Source organism: Choloepus didactylus, chromosome 2, assembly GCF_015220235.1.
Source record: "Choloepus didactylus isolate mChoDid1 chromosome 2, mChoDid1.pri, whole genome shotgun sequence".
NCBI classification, from domain to species: Eukaryota; Metazoa; Chordata; class Mammalia; order Pilosa; family Megalonychidae; genus Choloepus; species Choloepus didactylus.
This window is the reverse complement of record NC_051308.1, coordinates 44,197,908-44,222,477: the sequence shown is the minus strand read 5'-3', so window position 1 is coordinate 44,222,477 and position 24,570 is coordinate 44,197,908. Positions and strand designations below refer to the sequence as shown.

Genomic DNA, 24,570 nt, shown 5'->3' with positions numbered 1-24,570 from the left:
AGAAGACAGCTAGCCACAAGTTTTTATTGCAACCTATACATACCTTAGCACAATCCTTCTCATGCTTAATTTTAATAGCTTGATGAACTGTCTTTCCTTCCCACTAGATTCAGTTCTAGGAAGGCAGGGGCCACGTCCTCCTAACTCCCCATTGTATTTAGAGTACAAAGCACATAGAACTGCAATAAATATTTGTTGAATCGATCAGTGAAATCAATGAATGAAATACACTCTGCCTGTTTGGGAAGAGTGATATCTTTCACTAACAAGATTATAAGTGATATATTGATGATAGTTGTGAAATAGTTTCATTCTATTAATTATTCAAATAGCTCCTACATTGGTTTAAGATACATTAATTAAACATCACACCTACTGATAATAGTAGAGTATTGGTTTCACAATTGGAAAATAAAGGAAATTCCTCTGTCTATAATAGCTAGAGAGTAGTTACTATTACACATACTTCTGGAATATAATAGCAATATAAAAAGTATTTATTAGATTAAATTCTAGGTATTATCTGTATTCCATATAAGACTGTTTGGGACATTTGAAAAATTTGAACAATCATTGAAAGTCAGAAAATGGTGGAGAATATTCTATTTAATATGCCAAAAATTTAAAACTTAAGAGGCAAAAATAAACATCCATGTTAAATATCCCAAGAGACTGTCTGACATAGGCTCAAACTGGAAGTTTCAAGAAATAAAACCTGCTGATAATTAAAAGACATTCAGCATTTACTGAAGACTTGTGGCATTTGAGCAATGTAATATAATACCAATAGATAAGAATCTACAAGAGGAGTCTACTTGATAAGAAATTAGGACAATGATAGAACCAGGATGGGAATATATATTGGGTAGGAATAGTATATAAAGCAATTTATAGTCTGAACTAAATAAAAGCATTTGAAAGGGTATAAATAGGATACCCATAAATGCTCTCATAAAAAAATTGATACTCAGATTAAGAGTACTTTTCTCAAGCTGGCTGTGTTCCTTGGTTAGGATAAGAATTATCTTCATATGTAGCTCTGAATTCAAATGTTTGATTCTTTTATCACAAACTTCTGTACTTTCAGGGTAACATCCATACCCCTTTGCTCCGCACAAACTTGTTATCTTGGCTGATACACATCCTAGTTTTTGGCTCTCCCCCCATGTACCATACAGCAAGGCTACATGGAGCTCTTCAAGTTTTTTCAATTTCCATCATTTTCACACATTCCTCTATACCTTGCACAGGCAATTTCTTCCATGAGGATCACTTTCCTCAACTGCAGTATCCAGCCAATTCAGCTCACGTGACACCTCCTTACTGTGAAACTTTCAATGGTTCCAAATCACCATAAGCACCACCACAGGATGGTCACTGCCCCTCACCTGCCCAAGTGCTTCCTCAGCACTCCCGTTCAGCATTCAATATATTATATTGTAATTTTGGTGTACTAATCTATCTCCCCCTCTCAATGATAAGAACTGTTTCTTCCATCTTTATATTTCTAGTGGCTGGTACAGTTCCTCATCAGAAGTAAGCACTGAATAAAATTTTACTGAATGGATGAATGAATAATTTTTCCATATACATTTGACTGATTTCTTTAGGAAAGAGTATTAAGAATAGGAAGAAGCCTTATAAAAACAATTGCTTGTCATCTTCTCTTCAGTTTTCTTTCTCATCCCATCCCTATATTTTTTGTTTGTTCCTCTATGAAATACTAAACCATCTTACCCCTGGTTACTTTGTTTCCTTGAGGCAGTAAGAGATAATAAACGATAATACAAATAATGGTAGAAATGAATTATAAAGACAGGTACAAAATCGCAGGGTTCACTATGATACACTATTGTCTAAAACTCTAAACTTAAACTATGTTAATGTGCCTAGGTGATGTAAGTGAAGGTCACATGTAGCAATAATCATTCACTCGTTTTCCTTGTGGAAGGATTCCCTAGAGTAACATGCAAGGGCTATCTCCCCACTCATGTCATGCCAGAGGAGGAATGACTTATCTGATTGTGAATTTGGAAAAGGAAGCAAAGCATACTCATATCAGTCCATTGATGTTTTCCACTCTTCTAATGTGATTGCTTGCAGGAAAGAGACTATAATCTCCAATCTGTTTTATCAGTGAGGAAAATGACTTTTAGTTTTAATTTCACTCTGCCTGATTCCTATACCTCGTCCTCCTTTGGTTCCAAACTTGAATAGGAACATACAAATAAATTTAATGACCACTCCCTAAAACCCCAAAATGAACATGAGTCCTATTTCCTACAGTTATAACTCTTCATACCTATGACACAAAAGACACCTTTCCATGGGCAATCCAGATTGGGGCTACAGCAGAGATAATATTAGTTGCTGATTACGTACAATTCCCAAAGGGCTAACTTGACATTTACACCTTTCACTTCTTCTGAAAGCATATAAGAATGCAAGTGAGTGAAATTTTATTTAGGAATATTATTATTGACTATTCCTTAGCTTATTTTTAAAAGGGCAATTTATCACACATTTTAGAATCAGTTCACCATTATTAGTGTGATATGTATAACAAATGATAGGTAAGATTTATGAATGCTGGCAAGACAGTATATCATAATCTGAGGTTGGAAACCATATAGGGAATCCCATAGTACAGCAGCCAGATAGTAAAAGTTTTTATTATAACACGGAACTCTATAATGGTCTCAACCAAATAACCAAACTTGCTTGGAAGACAACACTATTAATTTTCTTTGAAAAGTTCAACGATTCTCCATCTATAATTCAAATGCTTTTATTTAACCCAAAGGTTTGTGTTCATCCAGCTGTATATAAATAGTGTTTCCTCTTCATATTACACATGCTATCCAGACACTGGGAATAGAGTAATAAACATAAGGGTATTATTAGAATGAAACAAAGTTCTGACAACATTAACCAATTGTTCTCACTGTTTAAATGCCATCAAGCAGATAATTTTCACATCATTAATTATAGTGATTGTCAAGAAATGCCAGAAGCAGCATTTTTTATGAAAAAATAAGGTTTTAGGAAATGATACCTTAATAAGATCATATAAATGTCTGATTAGTGAATAAATATCCATTTTGTGTAAGAAACTGTGATTTGGATTCTGTATTAGCTCAATCATGAAAAAGAACCAGAACACTGTATTCACAAGTAACGTTTTAGAAAATAGATCACGATATATTACTATGGATAAACTATTTCTGTATTTAAGGGTAGCATTGATAGTTTTAAGTTTAATTTTACTATTGAATTATACTATATCAAAAATAGGGTGATCCTAATTCACAGCTTCAGAAATAATCCAACCAGGGGTATTGTCATCTTCAAAATTACTTTCAATATTTTTATAATTCTCTTTTCCTGTATCACAAAAGTTTCAGGACACCTGGATCATGCTGATATTTGGAAGAAAATAAACATCCTAGGAGCAGATTTTTAGTATGCTTTGCCAACATGGCAGATGTGGACAGATGTTCATTTTCCTCTGCAATCTGTATCATGAAGTGGAGTTTCCATTAACTCCAAAGAAGACAGAATACTGAAGAGACATTTAGAGTTGAGAGAAAGTGATGGACATAATAAGCTAGATGCAAGTTATATGGAACTAGGTGCAAAATGTAACCTATTTTAATTATATACAAAATAAAATTGTATTCTATGCAGAAGTTTAATTTTAAAGTTAGTTGATATCTTAAAGCAAGGCATCCGCCTAAACATTTGTTTTGAAGAAGGTTATGTAACTGCACTATTTTGTTATAGTTTTATACATTGTTCTAATTATGCCTGTCAACCTAGAATTTTGGAACATTAGGTATAAAATAGAACAAAAAGGAAAATTGATTTGGTATCTGTTCCAAAGTTTCTTAAGCTTGTAACTAAACATGACTGGAAGCAAAACTCAGAGAAATGTAAAAATTTCTAGTTCATCATTGGGCCTTTAGAGAAATTATATCTAAAACACCCAAGTAAATATCATGAAAGACAATGGGTCTCAACAGTTTGATTTCTACAAGCTCCTTTAAGATTTTCACAAAAGTTACAGCTGTAAAGATAGTCTTCATGTTTAGCTCATATCCTTCCTCTTTCATTTTAAGTTCACGGTATGTGTTCTATCTTTTGAAAATAGTAAAATATGCATAAAACTGCATTATTTACTTGAACATTATTTTGATTCAAGTTTTTTAAAAAGTCAGTTTTTTAGTCTAGGAATCTTAAATTTTGAATCCATTGTAATAGAAATATTTGATAATAATAAATTCCCTAAAGTAGATTTGCTGGATCAAATGGTAGGCAAAAACGTAAAGTTTTTCTATACATTTTAACAATTTATCTCCCATGAAAAGTTGCTCCAATTAGCCCACACAGAAACCCCAGCAGTTAATGGAAGTTCCAGCTTCCCCACATCCTCACATCAACACTAGATAATTTTTTTAATCTTTGAGAGTTTGATAAGCATTAAATATCTCACTTTTATCACATTTCTTTGACTACTAGTGAAATTTGTATTTCTCTCACTGCACAAAATACTTAGTGCTAGACAGAGGAAACCACATTTATCCTCAAAGTCAAATAGCCTAACCAATGTATCAATTCTCAGCATTATTATAATTTTCCATTCCCAAACCCTTAAACTCACTGTATGGGTACTGATCTTCAGTTGTATAGATTTCAAAGCCATCCCTGAATAAACTGTAAGTGAGCCAGTGGGCATTTGGAGAATCAGGTGGACTCCAGGAGAGATTGATAGCCGAAGAACTTTGAACTTGTCCTCTGGGTGGAGGTTGCTGGGATGGAGCTAGATTACAATGGAGAGACCATTTATTAGCAAAAGAAATCAATAAACACACAAATAAACTGAAGTAAGATAGCCAGCAAAGAAGTTTTCTGATTCAGCAAAGAAGTTTATCAAGAAGACATGTGGTTTACCAATACATTCGTAAACAAAGAGTATGCACCATGAGTTCTCTAAAACAATGCTTTTTATTTATGAGCATAAAACAAATTTGTAGGTCAAACCCACTGACATCAATGTAGTTAGAGGGGAAAAAAAAAAACAGAACATATTACATTAAGTATGTCTTTCTTTGCCTTTTCTTGAGAAGCTATCCAAGCTTACATAATTTTATTTTTACTTAATTAATTTAAAAGTTGACATAAATGTGTTCCATTAAAACTTGAAATTTAGGTAGCATAATTTTTGGCTTTTTAAGAGGAAGTTTTCCATTCCATTAAGCACAATGGCTCATCTTCCCTCACATAGCACATTGTAAAAGAAAGAATAATACTTGGTGATACAAATATCTATGGATGTTAAATAGCCTAAATATTAACAGACAAGGTTTGAACATACTATATGAATACATAGACAATTTTGTTTTAAAGATATAACATGATTGCTTCCATCAGGCATATGAGAACATTTACCTCACATTTTAGTGATATTTGGTATAATAAAACTATATACCATAAAAATATTGCCTCCTATCAATATAAATTTTTCTTAGTATCCTAATTTTGGAGACTGAGCTTTTTTACCAGAATACACAAAGGTAAAGGAAAAAAACAATGCCTAAACTATTTCTTAAGGACAATCAACTACCAGTTCATTTACCCCCTTCTGGGTTAACAGGATACAATAATCTTCCATCCATTTAGAGAAACATAACCTTATCAGATATTCTCATTAAATAAGACGTCAAAAGTACAGGATGATATGCTAACTTATTTTTAAAATCATTAATACTTTTGCTAAGATATTTTTAAAAGTCATGTACAGAAATGAATTAATTGATCAAAAAATCATCATTTTCATGTGAAATATTTGCAATTACTGGGTGACTCAGTCAGGGTCTCAGGAAAAAGAATGATAGCACATTCAAACTGGATAATTTGAGGAGTGTTTCACAAAGGGACCCTTTTCAAAAGGGTAGGCAAAGTGTAAGGAAACCAAAAGAAATGGGTCAGTACTCTGGGGTATGGTAACAGCAGAGCACTTTTACTATTTATGTCAAAGGTCCTCAAAACCACCATCAGATTCAATGACTAGCCTAAAGAACTCAAAGAACTCAATATATAGTTGTATTCATGGCTAAAATTTAGCATAGCAAAAAGATACAATCAACAAAGGGGAAAATCACATGGGGTGAAGTTCAAGGGAAACAAAGCACAAGCTTCCAAGGGTCCTCTCCCAATGGTCACACAGGATGCACTTAATTCCCTCAGCTACAAGTTGTGAAATGCTGTTAGAAACTCAGTGCCCAGGGTTTTATTGGGGGCTGTTCATGTAGGCAGCCTCTACCTGGCACATACCCAAATTCCACATTCTTCAAAGGAAAGCAGGTATTCAGCCTAAAACCACACCTTTTGTAAAAAATTTTAGGAATAATGAGCCACCTTCAACAGATCTGGGAACGGTAGGAACCTGCCCAGAATCCACATTTCCTGATGACAGCCAAGAGCTAAACTTTGTAAGCAGATCTTTCCAAAATGAAGCAGTCAGGCCTGCTTTTCTGCACACTGAAAGAATACACAGAGGTGTGGCCATCAGAACCCAGGCACAGAGAGGGCAATATGAAGAGCATCACCTGACAGTAGCTGTGACCACTTATGGGGGTGTGGTGCAGCCAACTCAAGGCCACCCCTACCTCGAGAGAGGGAGCTGGGGCATTAAATATTCCCTTTCTTCCAACCCTCCAGATGGCTGGAAGGTCACTCCTGGTACCTTAACCCAACTGACAGGCAGTGGGCAAGAGAGCCAGCTGATGTAGACCACACAGCATCTTGGAGGACAGAACAGGGTGGAGAAGTGTGGAGAAGTAAACAGAAGATATGCTGCATATGGGGCAGATACTTTCAACTAAGTGCTACTGCTAATTCGTCAGTACTCATGAGTCCTTTTAAAGACCATGATATAATCCAGTAATAACATTTTAATAAAACTTTAATAAGACAGGCTTTCGAGACAGTGATTTGAAATATATAAAATTCTACATATTATGCATAGGCTTCTATTCTAGTTTGCTAGGCTGCCAAAAGCAGATACCATAAAATGTATTGGTTTTAACTATGGGAATTTATTAGCTTACAGTTTTAAAGCTGTGATAATGTCCAAATCGAGGCATCATCAAGACAATGCTTTTGTCCTGAAGACTGGCTCCCAACTGACTGCTGGTCTCTCCATTCTCTTTTGGGTTTTGTTGCTTTCAGCTTCTTGCTTCCATGGCTTTTTCTCTCTTTGTCTGTATTTCATTTTCTTGTAAAGGACTCCAATAAGAGGATTAAGACCCACCCTGAGTGCGGTGAGTCACATGTTAGCTTAAGCTAAGATCCCACTCACCAAAAGATCCTGCTTATAATGGGTCCACACCCAGAGGAATGGATTAGATTTAAGAACATACTTTTCTGGTGTACAAAACCATCACACTGCGCCCTCTGTACCCCCAAAAAGACATGTTCTTTCCATGTGCAAATACATTCATTCAATCAAAATATCCCACAAGCCTTAAATCAATTCAGTAACAATATTAAGTACAAAGTCTTATCAAACTTGATTATGGCTGTAGTCTGTCCTGGGGCAAAATTCCACTCCAACTGTGGAACTGTGAAACTTAGAGAACGAGTTATATGCTACTAACATACAAAGGAGGGACATTCATAGGATAAACATTCCCGTAAGAAGAAATTAGAAAGTAAACAGAAGTCACTGGTCCCAAACAATTCCAAAACCCTGCAGTGAATACTCCATTAGATGTCAATGTCTGAGAGTCATCTATTGAACAATGCCTTGTCCTCAGGGCCTGATAGAGCGGCAACACCACACTTTTCATGTGCTTGCACAGTGGCATTCTCTCCAAATACTGGGGTGAAGTCGCCAACATCTGCAAGCATTGAGGTGACATCCAGGCTCTCTGCATTCCCCCAAGCAACTGAGAACACTGGGATGGTAACACTCTTCCTGAACAATAGGGCAGAAGGCCTGCCCTCTCCAAGCTCTAGGGTATGAATACTCATCCTTTCCACATACATGGGTGGGTCTGCTCTCTTGACCCAAGAAAATGTCTTCAGTCCAGACCTCAGCTTCCATGGTTCTGCCTTTGAAGTCATTTTTCCTTCAGTCTGTCCCTTTATTGTCCCCTTTAGTCCAGGCTGGCAGTAGTTCTGTTCATACAGATCTCATAAAAAGCTTGTTGGTTTCACAGGTAGTACACAGGAGTCCAAACCATCAGACAGTAGGACTTCCCACAAATCCTTTCTGTATAATTGCATTTCCAGTCCTGACTTGCACTGAAATGGCTGACTGGTTCCATGATCAGTTAAATCCGAGCATGGAGTAGTATTCTCTGGGGAATCTTTTTGCTGAAGTTCAGAATTTTCCAAACCATCAATTTCTGGTTTCTTTGTACCCAGTAGTTCAGTTCTTAGCTTATTCCTTTCTTCTCACATTTTACTATAAGTTGCAAGGAGAAGCCAAGCCACCCTTTCCACATTTAGTTTGGAAATCTCCTTAGCTAAATATCCAAGTTTGTCACTTTCATATTCTGCCCTCCATCCAACATCAGGATTCAAAAAAAAAAAAAAAGCTCTGCCACTTTAAAATAAGGATCACCTTTCTTCCACTTTGTAATGACATGTTTATCATTTCTGTCTAAGGCCTCATTGGAAGTAACATTAGCATCTATATTTCTACCAAGATCTCTTCAAAGTGATCGAGGCCTTTTCTATCAAGCACCTCATAATTATTAGCACCTGTACACTCATTAGCCAATTACAAAGCATTTAAAAAAAAAAAAAAAACTTTTGGTTTTTGAAATAGCAGCAACCCACCTTCCTGGTACAAAAAACTGTTTTTGTTTGCTAGGCTGCCGAAAGCAGATACCTTAAAATGAGTTGGCTTTTAGTAATGGAAATTTATTAGCTTACAAGCCTACAGTTCTGAGGCTGTGACAATGTCCAAATCAAGGCATCATCAAGATAATACTTTCTTCCTGAAGACTGGCTGTAGGTGATCCTTGGTTCCTCTGTCACATGGCAAGGCACATGGTGGCATCTGCTGGTCTCTCGCTTTTCTTCTGGGTTTCACTGATTTGAGCTTCTTGCTTCTGTGACTTTCTCTCTGTCTGAGTTCCATTCTCTTACAAAGGACTCCAATAAGAGGATTAAGGCCCACCCTGAATGACGTGGGTCACATCTCACATGAAGCTCCTACTCACTACTTACAATGGGTCCACACACACAGGAATGGTCAGCTTTGAGAACATACTTTTCTGGGGGGACATAAACTTTCAAACCATCAAAGCTTTCTAAAGACAATGTGTCTGATGTGATAGCAGATAATATTTACATCATATTTTTAAAGAAACTATTCAAGCAAGATACATTCTTATTGTTCCCCTTTTGTCTTTTTCTTCTTTGGAATTTGCAATTTGGAATTGCAATATGTCTATTTAAATATAGGACAAAAGTATTAACAATCAATAGAACACTAGAAAAGAGAACTATTCCAAAATAGAACATTATATTTTTGAACTCAGGTATTGCCATATTTGATATGGTCGCTTTGATTGAGCACTTTTAGTGGATTTTAACTTAGGGATCTAAACTCTGTTGTTTTTGCTGGAGCCACAAATATTCATACTCTGCCTCATTTATTGCACTCTCAAAGAACCTTGCAATCCATGGCAATTTAATATTTCTTTAGTTAATATTAGTGATTATATCTAAACTCTGTATGCTACCAGGATCAAGACAGATTTCAGAGTTAGAGAAAACAAAACTTTTAGACTATTTGCTAAGACAGTGAAACTCTTTGGGGCTAATTAAAGGAGAGAAAAATGGTTCAGTCTCATGTCAAAGGGTATAGAAAATGATTTGCTTTACATGAACATTTCCTTGTCACCAAAAATTCTTAGCACACATAGGCTCATTTCAAATGTTTAAAGTTGATTACTTGTTAGGAGCAACTCTACAAAAACCTTGTTTGACTTTACAGTATAAATATATAATACCCATCTGGCATTTGAATGAGAATTTTCACAGACATGAAAGGTTATATGGTTCAGCATGACTCTAAGAATAAATATGAAATCCTGAGTATGAGCTATCTTGGACCTACCTTTATGCGCTCAAAGTAGAATTCTAAGGAAATACACATTCATTCATCAAAATGCCAAGAATGGTTGTTCCATTTGCCAGATTCTCTTTTAAAGAACAAGTCTAATATTGTAATACATCTGTTTGGTAGTCATGAGTTTGAATCTTGGCTTGGGTACTTTTTACTCTCTGAATCTTTCCTCATCTATAAGAAGAAGTTGTTCATGTATAATGCTCAGGGTTATTCTGAGGCTAATATAAACATATATATTGCATCCCCCAAAACTTAAAGGGCTTCTTTAGCAATGGACACATATAAGTAATATTTTCTAAAGGGAAAATTATGTTCTATCTTAATATCCCTATGGGAAAGTGTCTCACATACATTTCCTGCATGGAACTTAAAGTCTGATGGCAAAACCACAATAGTAGCATGTGGCTTAGGATAAACAGATCAAGTAATAGAAACAACATTGGGGAATTACACTATAGGCTGCCTGACCACTTGGAGGAAACAAATGATGCTTTCTTTATTGAAATTGAAAACCAGATGATAAGATATCCTATAGCAATAATGGCTGGCTGAATCTCTAAACATTTAAATTCTTTGTGAGAGTCATTCACTGAAAACAGAGCTTTGTGAATTTACAGTGTCTTCTTAATACTTACATAAGAGAGAAAACAACAATAGAAGAACTACTAATCTGGACCTGATGCTACTTAATGGGGAGTGATTGATTGGAAACAGGTAAGAAGCAGAAAGATGAAATAAATGTTTTTTCTCTCTCTTTCTCTATCTCTTATCCTCTTGTACTCTCTTCCCTGTCCCATTTTTTCTTCCCCACCACCCTCTCCCTTACCTTTCCTCCCCTCCCCCATCTCTCCATGTAAACTTAGGCTTTGGGGTAGGCAGGAAATGGAAGATTGGGTATCATCGATTTCCATTCCATTGTTTAAAAAGCCAGCTGTTAACAGAAGCAATATCAACAACATGGTGACATAAGACATCCCCTGGAAAAATCACCCCTCAAAATCAATGAACAAAAGGACAGATCCCACTTGTTTAGAACTTGGGAGAATGATAGAGACTGGAGAAAGACTCCACAAATGCTGAATTGAAGAAAAAGAAAAATAATCTCCAAAAACAAGTAGTAAATTCCTGTCCCAGACCCATCAGTCCATACCTGTCTCCCACACTCAGTCCCACACAGCCTAGGAGTCATGTAGAGGCAGCACAACCTAGGTCTCTCCAGCCACGAATACAGACTATAAAGCCACCCACAGAAATGAGTCAGAACTACACCCACAGAAATGAGTCAGAACTACACCCACATCCTGGCACAGGGACCCAAGTCCACAGATGCCCAGGGCAGAACACAAGCCACTGAGTTGTTCTGTATGCTGTATATAAAGGGGTCCCCATGGAGTAAAAAAGAGAGAGTGAGGGAGACGGAGAGAGGCTGCAGCAGAATTGTTGGCAAGAGTTGCACACACTCAATCAAGTTTCTATGGGCTGGATGACATAAATGCAAAACAGACTTCTCCAGATTGACCACCTTTCTGAATTGACCTCATCTTCCTCCCAACAGAATACCTTAACAGGGATCTAACTGGAGGCTGAAAAGCCATAGAGAAAAAAAAAGGGGGGGGGGGGCCTGAACCAATATAAGCTGGGATAGACAGGACTGGTCCCAGAATTGAAAAGTATAAAGAAAAGGGGGCACTAAATGAGGAAGAGTATTTAACCAAATCACAGCAGCTGGAGAGAAAATTCTGCACAAAAACAAACAAAACAAATCAAGATCCCTGGAAAAGGAATGGAGGAAAGGAAGCTTTCTCTTGGAGGTAAAACAATTACACAAAAAGTGCAATCTTTAAAACTGTACCACACAGGAGGGGCAAGATGGCAGACTGGTGAGCTGTATGTTTTAGTTACTCCTCCGGGAAAGTAGGTAGAAAGCCAGGAACTGCGTGGACTGGACACCACAGAGCAATCTGACTTCGGGCATACTTCATACAACACTCATGAAAACGTGGAACTGCTGAGATCAGCGAAATCTGTAAGTTTTTGCAGCCAAGGGACCCGCGCCCCTCCCTGCCAGGCTCAGTCCCGTGGGAGGAGGGGCTGTCAGCTCCGGGAAGGAGAAGGGAGAACTGCAGTGGCAGCCCTTATCGGAAACTCATTCTACTGATCCAAACTCCAACCATAGATAGACTGAGACCAGACACCAGAGAATCTGAGAGCAGCCATCCCAGCAGAGAGGAGACAGGCATAGAGAAAAAAAACAACACGAAAAACTCCAAAATAAAAGCGGAGGATTTTTGGAGTTCTGGTGAACATAGAAAGGGGAAGGGCAGAGCTCAGGCCTGAGCTCAGGCCCTGAGGCGCATATGCAAATCCCAAAGAAAAGCTGATCTCTCTGCCCTGTGGACCTTTCCTTAACGGCCCTGGTTGCTTTGTCTCTTAGCATTTCAATAACCCATTAGATCTCTGAGGAGGGCCCTTTTTTTTTTTTTTTTTTTTTTTAATCCTTTTTTTCTTTTTCTAAAACAATTACTCTAAGAAGCCCAATACAGAAAGCTTCAAAGACTTGCAATTTGGGCAGGTCAAGTCAAGAGCAGAACTAAGAGAGCTCTGAGACAAAATGCAATAATCCAGTGGCTGAGAAAATTCACTAAACACCACAACTTCCCAAGAAGAAGAGAAGGAGCAAGTTCTGAAAGCAGCAAGAGAAAAGCAATTCATCACATACAAAGGAAACAGCATAAGGCTAAGTAGTGACTACTCAGCAGCCACCATGGAGGCAAGAAGGCAGTGGCATGATATATTTAAAATTCTGAGCGAGAAAAATTTCCAGCAAAGAATACTTTATCCAGCAAAGCTCTCCTTCAAATTTGAGAGAGAGCTTAAATTTTTCACAGACAAACAAATGCTGAGAGAATTTGCTAACAAGAGACCTGCCCTACTGGAGATACTCAAGGGAGCCCTACAGACAGAGAAACAAAGAAAGGACAGAGAGACTTGGAGAAAGGTTCAGTACTAAAGAGATTCGGTATGGGTACAATAAAGGATATTAATAGACAGAGGGGAAAAATATGACAAACATAAACCAAAGGATAAGATGGCTGATTCAAGAAATGCCTTCACGGTTATAACGTTGAATGTAAATGGATTAAACTCCCCAATTAAAAGATAAAGATTGGCAGAATGGATCAAAAAAAATGAACCATCAATATGTTGCATACAAGAGACTCATCTTAGACACAGGGACACAAAGAAACTGAAAGTGAAAGGATGGAAAAAAATATTTCATGCAAGCTACAGCCAAAAGAAAGCAGGTGTAGCAATATTAATCTCAGATAAAATAGACTTTAAATGCAGGGATGTTTTGAGAGACAAAGAAGGCCACTACATACTAATAAAAGGGGCAATTCAGCAAGAAGAAATAACAATCGTAAATGTCTATGCACCCAATCAAGGTGCCACAAAATACATGAGAGAAACACTGGCAAAACTAAAGGAAGCAATTGATGTTTCCACAATAATTGTGGGAGACTTCAACACATCACTCTCTCCTATAGATAGATAAACCAGACAGAAGACCAATAAGGAAATTGAAAACCTAAACAATCTGATAAATGAATTAGATTTAACAGACATCTACAGGACATTACATCCCAAATCACCAGGATACACATACTTTTCTAGTGCTCATGGAACTTTCTCCAGAATAGATCATATGCTGGGACACAAAACAAGCCTCAATAAATTTAAAAAGATTGAAATTATTCAAAGCACATTCTCTGACTACAATGGAATACAATTAGAAGTCAATAACCATCAGAGACTTAGAAAATTCACAAATACCTGGAGGTTAAACAACACACTCCTAAACAATCAGTGGGTTAAAGAAGAAATAGCAAGAGAAATTGCTAAATGTATAGAGATGAATGAAAATGAGAACACAACATACCAAAACCTATGGGATGCAGCAAAAGCAGTGCTAAGGGGGAAATTTATAGCACTAAACGCATATATTAAAAAGGAAGAAAGAGCCAAAATCAAAACGCATATATTAAAAAGGAAGAAAGAGCCAAAATCAAAGAACTAATGGATCAACTGAAGAAGCTAGAAAATGAACAGCAAACCAATCCTAAACCAAGTACAAGAAAAGAAATAACAAGGATTAAAGCAGAAATAAATGACATAGAGAACAAAAAAACAATAGAGAGGATAAATATCACCAAAAGTTGGTTCTTTGAGAAGATCAACAAGATTGACAAGCCCCTAGCTAGACTGACAAAATCAAAAAGAGAGAAGACCCATATAAACAAAATAATGAATGAAAAAGGTGACATAACTTCAGATCCTGAAGAAATTAAAAAAATTATAAGAGGATACTATGAACAACTGTATGGCAACAAACTGGATAATGTAGAGGAAATGGACAATTTCCTGGAAACATATGAACAACCTAGACTGACCAGAGAAGAAATAGAAGACCTCAACCAACCCATCACAAGCAAAGAGATCCAATCAGTCATCAAAAATCTTCCCACTAATAAATGCCCAGGCCCAGATGGCTTCACAGGGGAATTCTACCAAACTTTCCAGAAAGAACTGACACCAATCTTACTCAAACTCTTTCAAAACATTGAAGAAAATGGAACACTACCTAACTCATTTTATGAAGCTAACATCAGTCTAATACCAAAACCAGGCAAAGATGCTACAAAAAAGGAAAACTACCGGCCAATCTCCCTAATGAACATAGATGCAAAAATCCTCAACAAAATACTTGCAAATCGAATCCAAAGACACATTAAAAAAATCATACTCCATGACCAAGTGGGGTTTATTCCAGGCATGCAAGGATGGTTCAACATAAGAAAATCAATCAATGTATTACAACACATTAACAAGTCAAAAGGGAAAAATCAATTGATCTTCTCAATAGATGCAGAAAAAGCATCTGACAAAATCCAACATTCCTTTTTGATAAAAACACTTCAAAAGGTAGGAATTGAAGGAAACTTCCTCAACATGATAAAGAGCATATATGAAAAACCCACAGCCAGCATAGTACTCAATGGTGAGAGACTGAAAGCCTTCCCTCTAAGATCAGGAACAAGACAAGGATGCCCGCTATCACCACTGTTATTCAACATTGTGCTGGAAGTGCTAGCCAGGGCAATCCGGCAAGACAAAGAAATAAAAGGCATCCAAATTGGAAAAGAAGAAGTAAAAGTGTCATTGTTTGCAGATGATATGATCTTATATCTAGAAAACCCTGAGAAATCAACGATACACCTACTAGAGCTAATAAACAAATTTAGCAAAGTAGCGGGATACAAGATTAATGCACATAAGTCAGTAATGTTTCTATATGCTAGAAATGAACAAACTGAAGAGACACTCAAGAAAAAGATACCATTTTCAATAGCAACTAAAAAAATCAAGTACCTAGGAATCAACTTAACCAAAGATGTAAAAGACCTATACAAAGAAAACTACATAACTCTACTAAAAGAAATAGAAGGGGACCTTAAAAGATGGAAAAATATTCCATGTTCATGGATAGGAAGGCTAAATGTCATTAAGATGTCCATTCTACCCAAACTCATCTACAGATTCAATGCAATCCCAATCAAAATTCCAACAACCTGCTTTGCAGACTTGGAAAAGCTAGTTATCAAATTTATTTGGAAAGGGAAGATGCCTCGAATTGCTAAAGACACTCTAAAAAAGATAAAGTGGGAGGACTTACACTCCCTGACTTTGAAGCTTATTATAAAGCCACAGTTGCCAAAACAGCATGGTACTGGCACAAAGACAGACATATAGATCAATGGAATCGAATTGAGAATTCAGAGATAGACCCTCAGATCTATGGCCGACTGATCTTTGATAAGGCCCCCAAAGTCACTGAACTGAGTCATAATGGTCTTTTCAACAAATGGGGCTGGGAGAGTTGGATATCCATATCCAAAAGAATGAAAGAGGACCCCTACCTCACCCCCTACACAAAAATTAACTCAAAATGGACCAAAGATCTCAATATAAAAGAAAGTACCATAAAACTCCTAGAAGATAATGTAGGAAAACATCTTCAAGACCTTGTATTAGGCGGCTACTTCCTAGACTTTACACCCAAAGCACAAGCAACAAAAGAAAAAATAGATAAATGGGAACTCCTCAAGCTTAGAAGTTTCTGCACCTCAAAGGAATTTCTCAAAAAGGTAAAGAGGCAGCCAACTCAATGGGAAAAAATTTTTGGAAACCATGTACCTGACAAAAGACTGATATCTTGCATATATAAAGAAATCCTACAACCCAATGACAATAGTACAGTCGGCCCAATTATAAAATGGGCAAAAGTTATGAAAAGACAGTTCTCTGAAGAGGAAATACAAATGGCCAAGAAACGCATGAAACAATGTTCAGCTTCACTAGCTATTAGAGAGATGCAAATTAAGACCACAATGAGATACCATCTAACACCGGTTAGAATGGCTGCCATTAAACAAACAGGAAACTACAAATGCTGGAGGGGATGTGGAGAAATTGGAACTCTTATTCATTGTTGGTGGGACTGTATAATGGTTCAGCCACTCTGGAAGTCAGTCTGGCAGTTCCTTAGAAAACTAGATATAGAGTTACCATTCGATCCAGCGATTGCACTTCTCGGTATATACCCGGAAGGTCGGAAAGCAGTGACACGAACAGATATCTGCACGCCAATGTTCATAGCAGCATTATTCACAATTGCCAAGAGATGGAAACAACCCAAATGTCCTTCAACAGATGAGTGGATAAATAAAATGTGGTATATACACACGATGGAATACTATGCGGCAGTAAGAAGGAACGATCTCGTGAAACATATGACAGCATGGATGAACCTTGAAGACATAATGCTGAGCGAAATAAGCCAGGCACAAAAAGAGAAATATTATATGCTACCAGTAATGTGAACTTTGAAAAATGTAAAACAAATGGTTTATAATGTAGAATGTAGGGGAACTAGCAATAGAGAGCAATTAAGGAAGGGGGAACAATAATCCAAGAAGAACAGATAAGCTATTTAACATTCTGGGGATGCCCAGGAATGACTATAGTCTGTTAATTTCTGATGGATATAGTAGGAGCAAGTTCACAGAAATGTTGCTATATTAGGTAACTTTCTTGGGGTAAAGTAGGAACATGTTGGAAGTTAAGCAGTTATCTTAGGTTAGTTGTCTTTTTCTTACTCCCTTGTTATGGTCTCTTTGAAATGTTCTTTTATTGTATGCTTGTTTTCTTTTTAACTTTTTTTTTCATACAGTTGATTTAAAAAAGAAGGGAAAGTTAAAAAAAAAAAAGAAAAAGAAAAACAAGGAAAAAAAAAAAAAGATGTAGTGCCCACTTGAGGAGCCTGTGGAGAATGCAGGGGTATTCGCCTACCCCACCTCCATGGTTGCTAACATGACCACAGACATAGGGGACTGGTGGTTTGATGGGTTGAGCCCTCTACCACACGTTTTACCCTTGGGAAGACGGTTGCTGCAAATGAGAGGCTAGGCTTCCCTATGGTTGTGCCTAAGAGCCTCCTCCCGAATGCCTCTTTGTTGCTCAGATGTGGCCCTCTCTCTCTGGCTAAGCCAACTTGAAAGGTGAAATCACTGCCCTCCCCCCTACGTGGGATCAGACACCCAGGGGAGTGAATCTCCCTGGCAACATGGAATATGACTCCCGGGGAGGAATGTAGACCGGGCATCGTGGGATGGAGAACATCTTCTTGACCAAAAGGGGGATGTGAAAGGAAATGAAATAAGCTTCAGTGGCAGAGAGATTCCAAAAGGAGCCGAGAGGTCACTCTGGTGGGCACTCTTATGCACACTTTAGACAACCCTTTTTAGGTTCTAAAGAATTGGGGTAGCTGGTGGTGGATACCTGAAACTATCAAACTACAACCCAGAACCCATGAATCTCGAAGACAGTTGTATAAAAATGTAGCTTATGAGGGGTGACAATGGGATTGGGAAAGCCATAAGGACCACACTCCACTTTGTCTAGTTTATGGATGGATGAGTAGAAAAATAGGGGAAGGAAACAAACAGACAAAGGTACCCAGTGTTCTTTTTTACTTCAATTGCTCTTTTTCACTCTAATTATTATTCTTGTTATTTTTGTGTGTGTGCTAATTAAGGTGTCAGGGATTGATTTGGGTGATGAATGTACCACTATGTAATGGTACTGTAAACGATCGGAAGTACGATTTGTTTTGTATGACTGCGTGGTATGTGAATATATCTCAATAAAATGAAGATTAAAAAAAAAAAACAAAAAAAAAAAACTGTACCACATATACAGGGCAAGAATCAGTTGAAGAAGAGCTAAGAAAATCTAAACAGTTGAAAATGGGCTACTCTAAAGGTCCAGAATAATTTGGACAAAGTGTCAAAGAAGAGCCATAAAACAAAGCCAATCAACAATAAATCCCTAAAAAAGGAGAGACTGACCTTCAGAGTTAACTCGTCAGTATAATCAGATGCCCAGATATCCAGAAAAAAAATTGCAAGCCATACTAAGAAACAGGAAGATACAGCTCAGTCAATGGAACAAATTACAACTTCAGAGGAGACACAGAATTTGGAACAACTAATCAAAGAAGTTCAAATAAACCTTCTAAATTAATTCAAGGAGATGAAGGAAAAAGTGAATATACAGGTAAAGGATATTAAGAAGACAACATGTGTGCATAAAGAAGAATATGAAAGTATAAAAAGAAATGTAACAGAAATTATGGAGATGAAGAGCACAATAATAGATATTAAAAATACATTAGAGGCATACAACAACAGACTTGAATAGGTGGAAGAAAGAATCAGTGAACTCAAAGACAGGACAATTGAAAAAGCACAGTCAGAAGAACAGATAAAGAATAGAAAAAAACTCAGCAGTGTCTCAGGGATTTCAGGGACAGCAGAAAGTGCATAAACATACATGTTATGGGCCTCCCAGAAGGAGAAGAGAAAAAGGATAGAAAGAATATTTGAGGAAATAATGGCCAGAAATCTCCCAACTCTTATGAAAGACATAAATATACATGTCCAAGAAGCGTAACATACTCCAAACAGAATAAATCCTAATGGACCTACTCTGAGACACATACTAATCAGAATGTCAAATGTTAAATATAAAGAGAGAATTCTGACAGCAGCAAGAGAAAAGTGATTTTGTCATATACAACGGATCCTTAAATAATAAGACTAAGTTCTGATTTCTCATCAGAAAACATGGAGATGAGAAAGCAGTGCTATGATGTCTTTAAGATACTGAAAGAGAAAAATCCCAGCCAGAAATTCTTTATCTGGCAAAACTGTCCTTCAAAATGACGGGGAGAGGGGTGGGGCAGGGGTGCCATGGTCTGCGCAAGTCCCAGACACAAAGCAGAGTAGTCAGGACCTTTCCCACTGATTCGCGGCCCTAGCCAGAAGAAAGAGAATGGTAAGAAGAGAAATTGTGAAGGCTGGTGATGGCTAAGAGATGGCATTACAGGTCCTGGTATTGTAAGATAATCCAACATTGTGATTAAAACCTAGTACCACACTACTGTATTCTGGACCAGCACCTCTAGCATAGATAAAGATCAAACACTGATTTCATTCATCTAAAAGTTCACTAAAGATTTTGAAGTCTGATGGTAAAATGAAGCCAGACTGCAAAAAAAGGAAGAAAGTATCAAAGAACTTCAAACAGAATTCCAGTCAAGTTAGGGTCTTCCCTATATAATGCAGAAGTCCTTCTCTAGTCATATGAACCCAGAACTGCTGTCCTGGTCATTTTCTGTCTTTTCTCTAATTGTTCCACCATGGAGGAGTTAAGTTCTGCCTCTGTTTGCTTTTTTTTAAAATCTGTATTCTAGTAACATACAACTAGAATATGCAACCTAAACTTTCCCCTTTTAATCACATTCACATATATAATTCAGTGCTGTTAATTACATTAACATTTTTGTGCTACCATCACCAACTGTTGACCCCCATTATTTACTTGCTTGACATTTTTTAGAAAGAAAGACCTTTCCTGATTTCAGAAGAGTTTCAAGTCAGAACTGAAATAACCTCTGCTTACATCCATTCCCCAATGTAACCACCCTTAAAAGCTTTGTGTACATTTGTGTACTACTTTTTAATATAAAAATCATTTAAATATATATGTATTACTAAATAGTGTTAAAAGAAATCCACTTGCCTCTATCATCTTGCAGAAGTGCCCACATGCTCCTTCTCTGTATGTGTACTCACACTCAATAAATTTTCTACCTACTTGCTCTAAAACAAACAAACAAACAAACAAACAAACAAACAAAAAAACAATGAAGGGAGTTTATGCCCAATCAAAAGACACAGATTGGGAGAATGGATTCACAAATATGATCCCTCTGCATGCTGTTTACAAAAGACTAATCTTAGACTCAAATATACAAATAGGTTGAAAGTGAAAGGATGGGAAAAAATATTCCAGTAACCAAAAGAAAGCTGGGGTAGCTATAATAATATCAGACAAAATAGACTTTAGATGCAAAACTGTTATAAGAGATAAAGAAGGACACTATATAGTGATAGAAGGGGCAATTCAACAAGAAGAAATAACAATCACAAATATCTGTGCTTCTAATCAATGTGTCCCAAAGTACATAAGGTAAACACTGGCAAAACTGAAGGGAGTATTAGACGACTCTAACACAATAGTAGGAGACTTCGACAAACCACTCTCTCCAACAGGTAGAACAACTAAACAGGAGGATCAATAAAGAAACAGAGAATCTAAATAATGTGATAAATGAACTAGATATAACAGATATATATAAAACATTGCACCCCAAAACAGCAGGATACACATTCTTCTCAAGTGCTCATGGCATTCTCAAGGATAGACCATATGCTAGGGCACAAAACAGGTCTTAATAAATTTTAAAAGACTTAAATTATAAAAAGATAATTTCTCTCTTATCTGATCATAATGGAATGAAGCTGGAAATCAATAACAAATGGAGAACTGGAAAACACACAAATATATGGAGGTTAAACAACATGCTCTTAAACATTATCAGTGGGTCAAAGAAGAAATTGCAAAAGAAATCAGTAAATATCTTGAGATGAATGAACATGAGAACACAACATATCAAAACTAATGGGATGCAGCAAAGGCAGTGCTGAGAGGGAAATTTATAGCCCTAAATGCCTTCATTAAAATGGATGAAAGAGCTAAAATCAATGACCCAAATGAACAACTGGAGAAACTGGGGAAAGAACAGCAAACTAATCCCAAAGCAAGCATAAGAAAAGAAATAACAAAAATTAGAGCAGAAATTAATGCAATGAAGAATAGAAAAATAGAGAGAGAATCAATAAAACCAAAAGTTGGTTCTTCGGGAAGATCAATAAAATCAACAAACCTTTAGCTAGACTGACAAGGACAAAAAGAGACACTGGGAATAAATAAAATCAGAAAAAAGTGGGGAGAGGGGCATTACCACAGACCTTAAGGAAACAATAAAGATCATAAGTGGTTACTATGAACAATTGTACGTCAACAAGCTAGATAACTTAAATGAAATGGACAACTTCCTGAAAACACACAAGCAACCTATACTGACTCAAGAAGAAACAGAAGACCTCAACAAACCAATCACAAGTAAAGAGATCAAATCAGTCATCAAAAACCTACCAACAAAGAAAAGCCCAGGACTGGATGGCTTCACAGGTGAGTTCTACCAAGCATTCCAAAGAGAGTTAATACTATTCCTGCTCAAACATTTCCAAAAAATTAAAGAACAGGGAACACTACCAGACTCATTCTATAAAGCCAACATTACCCTAATACCAAAGCCAGATAAAGATACCATAAGAAAAGCAAACTTCATACCAATCTCTCTCATGAATATAGATGCAAAAATTCCCAATAAAATACTTGCAAATAGACTTCAACAGCATATTAAAAGAATTACACACCATGACTAAGTGGGTTTTATTCCTGGTATGCAAGGGTGGTTCAACAAAAGAAAATCAATTAATGTAATATACCGCATTAACAAAATTAAAGGGAAAAACCACATGATCATCTTGATTGACACAGAAGAGGCATTTGACAAAATTCACCATCCCTTCATGATAAAAACACTTCAAAAGTAGGAACTGAAGGGAACTTCTCCAACAAAATCCACAGTTCACATCATACGCAATGGTGAGAGACTGAAAGCATTCCCTCTAAGATCAGGAACAAGACAAGGATGCCCACTGTCACCACTGCTATTCAACAATGTGCTAGAAGTGTTAGACAGAGAAATTAGGCAAGAAAAAGAAATAAAAGGCACCCAAATTGAAAAGGAAGAAGTAAAACTGTTGCTATCTGAAGATGACATAATCCTATATTTAGAAAATCCAGAAAAAATGACAGCAAAGCTACTTGAGCCAATAAGCAAGTTCAGCAAAGTGGCAGGATAGAAGATCAACATGCAAAAATCAATGGTGTTTCTGTACAAGAGTAACGAGCTATACGAGGAGATAAGCAAGAAAAAAATTCCATTTACAATAGCACCTAAAAGAATCAAATATCTAGGAATAAACCTGGCTAAGGATGTAAAGGACTTGTACACAGAAAACTACAAAATATTGCTAAAAGAAATCAAAGACATGAATAAATGGAAAGACATTCCATGTGTTTGGACTGGATGGCTAAATGTCATTAAGATGTCAACTCTACCCAAACTGATCTACAGATTCAATGTAACACCAATCAAAATTCCAACAGACTATTTTGCAGAAATAGAGAAACTAATTATTAATTTTATTTGGAAAGGTATGGGGCCTCAAACAGCTAAAAACAGCTTTGAAAAAGAACGAAGTGGGAGGTATCACACTTCCTGACTTTAAAGCATATTATAAATCCATGGTCAAAATGACATGGTACTGGCATAAAGATAGATATATTTATCAATGGAATGGAATTGAAAGCTCAGAAAGAGACTTTCAGATCTATCTTCAATTGATTTTTGATAAGGCTCCCAAGCCCATTCAACTTGGACAGAACAATCTATTCAATAAATGGTGCTGGGAGAACTTGATTTCTATAACCAAAAGAATGAAACAGAATCTCTATCTCACACCCAATTCAAAAATTAACTCAAAATGGACCAAAGACCTAAATATAAGAACCAGTACCAGAAAACTCCTAGAAGAAAAACTAGGGAAACATCTTCAAAATCTAGTGATAGGTGATAGTTTCTTAGACTTTCCACCCAAAGCACAGGCAATGAAAGAAAAAAAAATAGGTCAATAGGACTCCTCAAAACTGAATACTTCAGTGCTTCAAAGGACTTTGTCAAAAGAGTGAAAAGGCAACCAACTCAATGAGAGAAAATATTTGGAAACCACATATCTGATACTGTTTTGATATCCAGAATATATAAAGAAATCCTACAACTCAACAATAAAAAGACAAACAACCCAATTAAAAAAAAAAGGTGAAAAGACGTGAATAGACATTTCTCCAAAGAGGAAATGTCTATGGCTAAGAGGCACATGAAAAGATGCTCAGCCTCCCTAGGTATTAGGGAAATACAAATCAAAACCACAATGAAATATCATTTCACACCCACTAGAATTGCTGCTATTAAACAAATCGGAAACTACAAGTGTTGGAGAGGATGTGGAGAAACTGGAACACTTATTCACTGTAAAATGGTTTAGTAATGGTAAAGGATGGTTTGGCAGTTTCTCAGAAAGCTAAATATAGAGTTGTCTTATGACCCAGCAACCATTACTCGGGTTATACCTGGATGATCTGAAAGCCGGGACACAAAAAGACATTTACACAGTGATATTCATAGTGGCATTACTCATAATTGCTAAAAGATGGAAACAATCCAAATGCCCATCAACAGATGAATAGATAAACAAAATGTGGTATATACATATACAATAGAATATTATTCAGCAGTAAGAAGGAATGAAGTCTTGAAGCATGTGACAATATGGATGAACCTTGAGGACATTATGTTAAGTGATTAGTCAGACGCAAAAGGACAAATATTTTGTGATCTCACTGGTATGAATTAATTATAATATGCAAACTAATAGAATTAAAATACAGAATATAAGTTATACAGAATATAAGAATGAGGCTAAAAAATGGGGAGTAGTTGCTTAATAAGTACAGAATGTTTAACAGGGTGAACTTAAACATTTGGAAATGGACAGAGGTGGCAGTAGCACATTATTGTGAGAATAACTAACAGTACTGAATGGAGTGTGAGTGTAGTAAAAAGGGGAAGTTTAGAGTCATGTATGTCACCAGAAGGAAAGTTGGAGGTTAAAACATGTGAATTTATAACACAGTGAGTGTTGTGGTAGACAATGTCCATTATCAACTGTACAAATATAAAAAAGTTCTTCCATGAACTAGAGCAG

At 36.6% G+C, this 24,570-nt stretch overlaps 1 protein-coding gene across 1 annotated transcript in view; it reads right to left on the bottom strand.

The window, feature by feature from the left end:
- The window catches only part of USH2A (usherin), an 891,077-nt gene that overhangs the window by 580,657 nt on the left and 285,850 nt on the right, over positions 1-24,570 (bottom strand). Inside the window, 1 exon segment of the mRNA XM_037823757.1 lies at positions 4,661-4,819. Within this exon segment, the coding sequence (XP_037679685.1) occupies positions 4,661-4,819 (159 nt within the window).